The sequence below is a fragment of the Geospiza fortis genome, unplaced genomic scaffold (assembly GCF_000277835.1).
Source record: "Geospiza fortis unplaced genomic scaffold, GeoFor_1.0 scaffold213, whole genome shotgun sequence".
Taxonomy (NCBI): Eukaryota; Metazoa; Chordata; class Aves; order Passeriformes; family Thraupidae; genus Geospiza; species Geospiza fortis.
Genome location: NW_005054399.1, coordinates 437639 through 447214, shown reverse-complemented (window position 1 = coordinate 447214; position 9576 = coordinate 437639). Strand labels below are relative to the sequence as shown.

The 9576-nt window shown below is 55.0% G+C and overlaps 1 protein-coding gene across 3 annotated transcripts in view; it reads left to right on the top strand.

Moving 5' to 3' along the window:
* The window catches only part of TOM1L2 (target of myb1 like 2 membrane trafficking protein), a 56501-nt gene extending 51003 nt beyond the window's left edge, over window positions 1–5498 (top strand). For all 3 annotated transcript variants that reach the window (XM_031061049.1, XM_005425939.3, XM_031061048.1), the window contains one exon: window positions 255–5498. In XM_031061049.1, coding sequence (XP_030916909.1) covers window positions 255–403 — 149 coding nt within the window. In that variant the 3' untranslated portion in view covers window positions 404–5498. The remainder of the gene's footprint in view (window positions 1–254) is intronic.
* Window positions 5499–9576: the final 4078 nt, after the last annotated feature.

Genomic DNA, 9576 nt, shown 5'->3' with positions numbered 1-9576 from the left:
GATGATTTTTCCCTGGTTCTGTCACAGCCGGTGGCATAGTGTGGGTTTGATTCCAGCTGCTGCCTGAGCTCGGGTGTCTCCAAGGACGGCTGTACCCTTTCCCGAGGAAGTCAGGCTGTACCAGTATTTGTGCCTGCAAACACAGCCCGACAGGATGCCAGGCCCTGGAATTTCAACCCCTGCCAACCTCTGTCCCTGGGGCCAAACCCACGGTCCCCATTCTTACCTGTCTTCCTTCTGTTTTTACATTGCAGAGTTTGACAAATTTTTAGAAGAGCGAGCCAAAGCAGCGGAGATGGTTCCCAATCTGCCATCCCCTCCCCTGGAAGCCCCCACCCCTCCGACAAATCCTTCCAGCAGGAAAAAGCAGGAGCGCTCGGAGGACGCCCTCTTTGCACTGTGAAGGTGGCGCGGAGCCGCCCTCCCTCCCGTCCCTGTGCTCCGCCCGGCCAATGTCACCGCACGGCCACTCTGTCCTCCCACAGTCCTTGGCTAACAACGACTCCCGTCCCCCCCATTCCATAGTTTGCTTCTCCTTCCCTCCCTCCCCAAATGATCCACCCCCACGAGCTGACTCTTTCTATTTAAATCCGACACTATTCCTGCCAGACCACGATTCTCCAGCACTCGCTTAATCCCCTCCTTCCTGTCCCAGCTGCACAAAACCAGCTCTTGATGCTGAAAACCCCTTCAGAATGCGCGAGTACGTCACACTGGGCTGAAACAAAAGCCCAGGGGGAAGAGAGCAGCCTTGCCCTTCGATTTATGTAGGGATCATCCTCTTCTGTAGGCAGGTCCTGCCAAGTAGACGGCTCTGTCAATCAGCATGTAATTGACTGAGCTGGAATGTTCAGGAGGAGTGTGTCTTTATTTTTAGATAAAATGTTAATGTATTGGCTTTCGTGTTGGATTCGACAGCAAGGAACAACTGTTCCCCTTTCAACATGTGCTTCACAAGTTAAAATCCTTTACTCTCCCACTCACACATCTCCTGGTACCATATGGTGGTCGCTTTTCCCCACTTTCTGTGGCGTTTCATTTCTAAATCTCACAGGGTATTTTTTGCCTTGTGTTTTATCTGGGCTTGCTCTAATTTGAAGCAGTCTGTTGGCCATGTCCAGTAGCTCTGGCAGTTGATAAGGATGGAAAATGCTGGGCTAAATGGATGCTGTAACGATGGCACAGGAAGCACCTCGCTCTTTGGGAGACCATTCTCACACAGGAATTTTCCTGGTGTGTTTGCCTTTTAAAATAGCTTGGCTATTTTCTCCTTACCTTAGATTCCTTCTTTGGTGACTCTAGAGCTCTGCATTTGGTGTAAACATCCGTGCAGATGGATGGGACTTGCTCATGGATTGGGTGTGAACTGAGCTTCCTGGATTCCCTGCCATGCCTGGTAGGACAGATATGCTGGTTCGTGGGGGTAGGGATGAGGAAAAGAGCAAACCTCAGAGGTTTGTATGGAACGCTGAGGGAAGTGGTTACCATGGAGGGATTAGCTGTGCCAGCCTGTGCTGGAGGTGAAATTCCTCATTTCCTTCCAGTTTTAGGCCTGAGAAAGTGCTGAAATGATTGTGACCGTGCTATTTGTAATTTTTGGAATGTCTTTTGATCCTTCTGCCCTTCATTAACTCCCAGCTCCTATGGGGCTGCAGTCTCTGTGCAAACAAACATATTCCCTTGCTTGCCAGAGGCATGGCCAGGATTCCTGCTCCTCTGGGGCTGCCAGAAGGGATTCCAGCATGTGTGCCTGCCTTGCTGGGCTGACAGGCAGAGCTGGAGCAGGCAGCTCCAGCCACGGCCGCGTCCCCCAGCGCGTTCCTTGGGAGGAAGCCAGTGGTGCAGGATGGCAGGATCAAAGAGAGAGCTGAGCACTGCATGGCAGGAGAATCTCCCATCCTGACAGAGAGGCACTTTATCAGCTAAAAGCCCGTGCAGGCAGCAGGCTCCAACCCCTCGTCCTCAGGGTGTTCCTTGGCTTAGGCAACCTCCTTCTGACCTGACGTGTCTGAGCTTCCCAGGATGCTGATGTGTGTCAAGCTCTCTTGAAAGTTGTTCTAGGCCAAGTGATAGAAGCTTTTATCTGAGCATAGCATTTTATCAGCCCATACCATACTCTCTGAGGACCACCCCCTTTGGGACGTTGTGACACACAAAGCCTGTTACCAAATGCCTGATTGCAGCGCTGATGGACTTTGACAGCGGACGCATTAATCTTTGAAGGGAAATGTTGTTTGGTGCAGGATTTCCAGGCCATCCCAGGTCAGGTTTCACTCTGTACTCTCCCTGCTCATTGTCTTCTCTGTCCTGACCTGCCTGTAGCCTCTTCCAGGATCTCTCCATATGTAGCTGGGCCCAGGTAGGGCTGTCCTGCCACCCCTCTGTGCTGATGTGACACCTCATCGCTGCTCTGTGTAGCACGGCTTACAAATGGACAGGCAAAACCAGTTTAAGGATGGAGATAACTTGGGGATCAAGCTTTTTTCCCCACTTGCTGGCTCTCTCTCCAGTTGAAGCCCTCCTGTGTGGGTCTGCAGAGGCTTTCTCCCATTCCATCATCTCTGAGGCTAATGGAACACTCTGCCTTGGCTGCATTGCACTCCTGCTCTCACCCACTGCCCTCACTGTTCAACACAAGGTGAGCCCAACGCTCAGGGATAGGCACTGCCAGTTTGCTGCAACATGTCAGATGTGGCCACCAGCTCCCAGAGAGCTGAGGAAACTTCTGTGGCAAGGCTGATTTGATTTCAGACAGCATCTGGCGATGGCCCAAGCAGTCTCGCCAGCACAGAATGAATTGCTGGTATTCCTGTCAATGCAGAAAGCTCCGTGGGTGTTTTAAGTGTGTATTTTCTCTTCTAAATCCTTGAAACACATTGACCCTGTAAATGGCCACATCAGGTGATTCTAAGCATGTTAATCCAGCTTCCCTGCCCAGCCAGAGGAGGTAATAGCATTGCTCAGGCATGGGGACACTGTCAGATGGTGCAGAGTGGCACGGATGTCACTGTCACCAAGCCCCATTTAATGCTTTTTTCTGTCACACTAAACCTGTCCTGGGACCTCCAAGATGTTGCTTTAGGGAGAATCTGGTCCCTTTCTGGAAGATTCTGCGGAGCTGTCAGTGATTGCTCTCTCCAGCTGGGAGGAAAAGAGGTGGAATGAGAATAGGCTGGGGCTGGGGGGGAAATACAGAGCGTGTGTTGGCAGAGCTCAGGGGGCTCTTTTGGTGTGTGCAGCCCCAGGCAACCCGTGGTCCCTGCTGACACTCTGCATTATCCTCTGGAAAGCTTGCAGGGAGTGGCAGGTGCCACCAGCACAAGTGGTGGCTTTGCTGGAAGTAGGGCAGCTCCCAGGAGATGCCTTCCTAGGGAGGAAATGTACTTTTGGAAAGACCCGGGATGGATCTGGAGCCCAAATCCGCCACGCTTGGCTCTCAGGGCTGGAAGCACCGAAGGGAACAGAGTGTGGCAGAACAGGTGGTTTAGCCCAAAACCTTCTTTAACAAATACAAGAGCTACGCTAGAGCTTCCCAAATGTCCTGTATCAGGATCTCTCATCTTCCCTGTCCTCTTGTGGTCTGCTGAAAACCGGAGCAGTGGGAACTGTGTGAGGCAAAGGGAAGGGGTTTTTCACTTCAGGGGACCAACTTCTTGTTTTATCCTTCCTCTGCTTTCACTCTTAAGTGCTTCCTCTGTGCAAGTGGGCAGAGGACTTGTGTGGCTCCAATGCTTGGGAGAACAGGGATGGAGCTGCAGCCTGATCCACTTTCCATAAGAAATAACATCCCAGTGCTTTCTAGGCATATTAGGAATCACAGCTTGACACTCAATGACACTAAATTATTCTCGGGGTCCTTTGTAAGGTCTAATCGCTCCCTGTTCTAGGTTAAAATATTTATTTTGTCTATATATTTTCTTTCCAGTGTGTTTTTTAACCTCTTCTGTTAACTCTTCATGTGCTGAGGTGTAAGGAATCAATGGTTTCTATTTAAATATATCCTTTGGGTTTTGGGGTTTTTTTTAATTGTTCTGTGTAGATTTCAGCTGCATCTTCAGCAGGTGTAATAGGTAACAATGTGCTGTACAGACATTTAGGGTGTTTAGGGTGTAGGTAAGGCTCATAGGAGAACTGCTCATAAAAACGTAGCACGGTGTCTCTTAAAGGGAACAGCATAAATGCTGAGACTGGTCCTTACTGGGACCCTCACGTAGCCTCCAACATACCTTTTCCCTTCTGATTATCACAGCCTCCATCCCTAGGATGTGCTGATCAAACCAGCTCTGTCATTCCCAGGGCTGATCTTGCACCTCCAAGCTGAAGGATTTTTTTAGTGAGGATTTCTGTTTGTTTGACTTCATTCAGCATTTTTGATGGGATGCATTGGCTGTTTCCACTTTAAAATGGAGGGCTGGGAGCTGGCTGTGGTGGCGAGATGTTTCCCTCCAGTGGTGGAAGAACAGATCCAGGCCATGGTTTCAGGCCCAGGGCAGGGGTGATGCTCCCTCCTGGCCAGCACAGCCTGTCCCTGCTCCTCTATGCCCTGCTCTCCTGGTGTCACCTACAGGGACAGGATGTGCAGCCCAGAAGAGCAAACAAGATGGATTTCCAGCTCTCTGTTTCATCCAGTGAGTTGTTGAGTCTCCTGTGGCAGCTGGGAGCCCTGGAGTGGGAACTGCTTGTGCTATCTCCATTCCCGTCCATCCCCGTCCAGCTCCGTCATTGTTTACCTCCTCAGGGCTGACCACAAGCCTTGCAGAGCCTCCCCTGGAAAAAAACAGCTCAGAACAGTTATTTTTATGGAAATAGTGAAGCAGTGAGTGGATTTAGAGCTGTGTTGGAGGTAACCCTTCCTCTGCTGTGTGCTCCCACCAGCCCAGGAGACGAGGCGCCCACAGAGCCCCTCCCAGCCATCCATCCCAAACCACAGCCTGCTCCAGCCCCAGCTTCCACACACCTCCTCCTCCTCACCTGGAGGGAGGTGAGGCTGTGTGTCCCCAAGAGCCAGCTGGCCTCAAGCAGCACCGAGCTCTGCTGCTGGTTCTCTTTAGCCCATGGCAAACGCACTACTCCAGAATTCCCACCCTGCTCCGTGTTTTTATGAGTACGAGCTCCTCATTCCCTACATGTTCCTATGAGCTGTTGTTAACCCTACAAAAGTAACCTGTGTAATAGCTTCTCTGTATATTACAGCTGTAGGCTTTCCAGATAAAAGTGGATAATATTTATTTACTGAAGATACTGGATATTTTTTTGTTTGGGAATGGGGTAGGGGGAGAGAGGGGACATAACTGTTTAAAGAGATTGCCTATGTAAAGAGAAACAAAATACTCAAGAAGCAGAGAAACCCAACACTAAAACATCACTGTATTCAAGTAGAAGGTGTTTCCGTTAAGGATGAGACAACTGTATTAATCTGCCATTGTTTAACTTGCTCCAGAAATCATCTCCTTGGTTCCTGCATGTGAGATATTCCAATAAATACACTGTTAGTGTGAGCTGGGGGTGCTATCGTGTCTGTCTGTCTGTCTGTCTGTCTGTCTGTCTGTCTGTCTGTCAGCTGGGGACTCTCTTGGCTCCACTGCCTGGCCTGAGCACAGGGGACACGTGCAGCCCTTGGGTACCCACCAGATGTCAAAACTGGGAGTCCTCATTCTCCTCCAGGAGACAGAACCTGGATGTTCCCCCTGGGAGAATGTTTGTCCCCAGCAGTTGCTCTTTGTTTCACTCTATGGCTCGTGCTGCCCTCGGTGCTGTGTTGCCGGTGCTGCTAAATTCGTGTCCCACTAAATTCTGGCACATCTTTGGAGGGTGGCATCAGGCAGACACAGGGGTGACAACCTGCGTGCTCGGTGGGATGCCTGCCCACCTGGCAGGGCTTAACTGATAGTCCTTGGAGGGCAACTGTGGGTCACCCCCCTGGTGACCTGGAAAGAGATGGGTGATGTTCCCAGCCCATCCAAGGGCCACTTTCCTGACTCATCAGCCAGGAATTTGTTCCAACATCCCCTTTATGATGGTGGGTTTGATGGGCAGAGAAGGAAGAGCACCAGCTTAGGAATCTCAGAGAAGTGGCATTGGCCAAAACCAAGCCAGGTTGGCAGAATGGTGCCCTCTGTTCTGCGCGTGGAGATCCACCCTGATTGTTACAATCTGGGGAAGGGGGTGTGGAATAGCTGGAATAGCTACAGGGTTTCCCCTCCCTGTAGCTACATATTAGCATTAAACAGCCCTGCCCCAGCTTGTTTACCCCTCACTGATCATGTGCCTGGATACATTCAGGGAGGCTCCTGGCCTGGATCTGTTGGGAAAGGTGTGGAGCTGCTGCTGCCCTGACAGGGCAGAATCACACAAAAAGCACCGGGTCAGAAATGTCCAGTGCTGTGCAGGAGGGGCTGTGGGAGCGGGGGATTTGGGAGCAGGGGGCTGCTCCTTCCAGGGGCTTCACCACATTGTCCTCTGCAGCCCCACAGTTACACTCATGAAGGAAAACCCTCAAAACCCCCAAATTCTGCCTCCAACAGGTGCCAGAGTGGGTGCAAAGGGAAGAGTGTAAGAGCAGCACAAGCACACAGGGACTTGCTTTTCCCATGTGTGCCCTCCAACATCTGGTGATCCAACTCCTCGAACTGAGCCCCGGTTTGTGGATCCTGGGATTCTCTTCTCCCAGCCTGCTCCCACAGTGACCATGCAAACTCCCACCATGGTCTGGGGGCTTCCACACATCACACATTGCCCTCCACTGTGGGCTGCCAGCCGGGCACAGAGCATGGCACTGATCCCCATCAGTGCCCTCCACCGTGGGCTGCCAGCCGGGCACAGAGCACGGCACTGAACCCCGCGTGAGCAGAGCCTGGGGCAAGCTGAGTGTCACTGCTGTGTGGCGTTGGGCAGCAGGTTTGGATGCCAGTGCAAATAGGAAATGACCACAGGTCATTTACCTTTCCCCATTTAACCCGAGGGTAAATAAACCTGGAGTGGGGGCTGCACTGGAGTGCCACCAAAGCTGGCTGTGCCTCCCCAAGCTGCGGCTCAGGAAAGGACAGTTGGCAAAGCCGAGTTACACGCAGTGAAGGAGAGAAGAGGCTTCTGAATCGGTTTGCGACACAAATTAATGACTAACGCCGCGTTCTGCCAGAGCAAAACAAGCCCCGGGGCAGGCAGGGTGCCAGAGGCTGGGCATGGAGCATGGCACGCTGAGGTGTGCTGGCAGGTGGGAAACAGCCGGGGGCTCGCTCTGGGAGAGCCCAGCTGGCCGAGCGAGGGGCAGCAGGACGGGGATGCTCCGTTCTGGGGCTGCCGCGTTCAGGCTCAGCACGGCCGGAGCCGTTCCAGGAGATGCTCCCCATGCCCGCGGAGCCGCACCAGCCTGCCCGGCCGGCTCGGTAGCCCCAGTGGCCAGAGCCCAACCATGCCGGGGCTGGTTTGTTTTCTTTCTCATCCTGCGGTTTCCTCCCAGCCTGCGCTCAGGAAAACGTCTCAGCGACTCCGGAGCGACCACGTGGCCCGTCCGCCATCCCCGCAGGACTGACATGATGTAATCGCGGGCCCGGAGCCGTGATGCAGAATCACTCCACTCACACCGCTGTGCCTATTGGCTGGGTGGCCCTGGTCCTACGGGCGGGGTTTTCCCTGCTCCGCAACCCAGCGCACCCCCGGGAGCCCCACCCCGCGTGGAATCCATCGGCCCCAAAGCCGGCCCTGGAGCCGCCTGGTCCTTCCCCGGTGCGCGGAGGATGCTGAGGCTCGCTGGGGGAAATCCAGGGGCAGGGACAGCATCACCGGTGGGCTCCCGGCGTTCTCGGACCTCTGGATGGGATCGGGGATGGGGCCTGGCAAAATCCAGCTTTGCACGCAGCTTGTGCAAAAGTTAGGCTGTGTTTAGGTGTGTTGTTTCCCCCTTCTGCGTTTGTGTGGGTTTGTCCCTCTGTATCCCTCAGGGAAGGCTGTGCCCCGGATTTTGCACGGGTTATTAAAGGTCTGTGACCCCCACGCTTGTACAAGACTGCTCTAAATCCACGGGGGCCACGGCACATCCATCTCCCCAGCCCTGGAAACCTTCCCTGTCCTCCCACAGCGCAGGGACTGCACCGAGGAAAGGGAAACGCCGACACCACGGAGCCTGGCTTCTGCACAGTGACCCCAATAAACACGGGGGGAAGCACAAGGGGGGAAGAACAAGGAAGGGAAGCACAAGGGGGGAAGCACAAGGAAGGGAAGCACAAGGAAGGGAAGCACAAGGCTCCCTGCGTGTGCCACGGCGGGTCACGGCTCTCCCGATCATGTGATCGCTGCTCCCCCAGTGGTGTTTGCTCCCGGTCAGGGATGTCCGAGGGCTGATGCTGCCCCAGCTGCTGGCACTGAGCTGAGCCAGGATTCCCTGGGCTCGTCCCCAGCTCGGGCACAGGTCAGTGTCCCCAGATTGAGGAGGGTGGAGTGGGGTGAGGGTGCAGAGGGGACAAGCAGGGCTGTGCAGCTCCAGCTCTGCTGCCCAGCTTGGTGTGGTGCCCTGGGGTGCTCCATGCCACACAGGGGGGCCCTGTTTTGCAGAGGGGTGCCTGCTGTGCCACCAACTGGGAGCCACCGAGGCCGAAGGGAAGTTTCTAAGGTGCAGCCAGGTTTAATGAATTCCCAGGTAGCCTCAGATTGTGCTTGGTGGCGCAGAAAAGGAGGCAAACTTCCAGAGAGCTGATGTTGCAGCACATTTTCTACTCCTAAATGAATCCCAGCAGCAGGACAGACCATGGAGCTCTGCAGGGCACAGGGCATGGCATTTTCCTGGCACGAGACTCCCACACTGAGACCTACCACACTTGGGCAGCAGCCACAGCCCTGATCCCAATGGCACCAGCATTTTTCCTGGATCTCATAACTGATGGTCCCCAGGAGGGTGCATGGGCTCAGCTGAGGCTCACAGGGCAGCATTGGTGTGTCCCTAACCAGGGCGTGAGAGCTTCTCCCACCCTGGGCCGTGCCATGGGTGGACAGCACAGGTGGGATGTGCTCTGAGCGCTGCAGCTGGCACAGGGAAGGCCCAGGGCCCTTGAGGGGTTGGTTCAGTGGCCCAGCCTCACCCTGGCACGTGGCACCCGACGTGCAGAGGCTTCTGCAGCCACGGCCACCACCTGCCCTCCCACATGGGCTCCCCGAGCTGCTCCCTGCATGCCCCGTCTGGGACTGAGGGGGCTCCGTGCCCAGCCCAGGTGTTCAGAGCCCAGCCCAGGGATTTGGTGCCTTTCCTTAGGGTTCGGTGCCTGTGCCCAGGGGTGGCTGCCTGTCCCCAGGAGTGAATGACATCCCCCAGGGCTCAGTGACAGCCCCAGGTATCGATGATTTTCCCGGGCTCAGTGTCTGTTCCTAGGGCTCGGTGCCCATCCCCGGGGGTCAGTGCCATCCCCGGGGGTCAGTGCCATCCCCTGGGGCCCGTGCCATCCCCTGAGGACGGTGCCCTGCTCGGGGGTTGCAGCCTGCGCTTCTCCCCGCTCCCAGCTCGCAGCCCGGTGCCGCGGGCTCCGTGCCCGGTGTCCCGGAGGGTCCCCGCTCGGTGCCGCCGGGGGTCCCGGAGCGGCGGGCGGC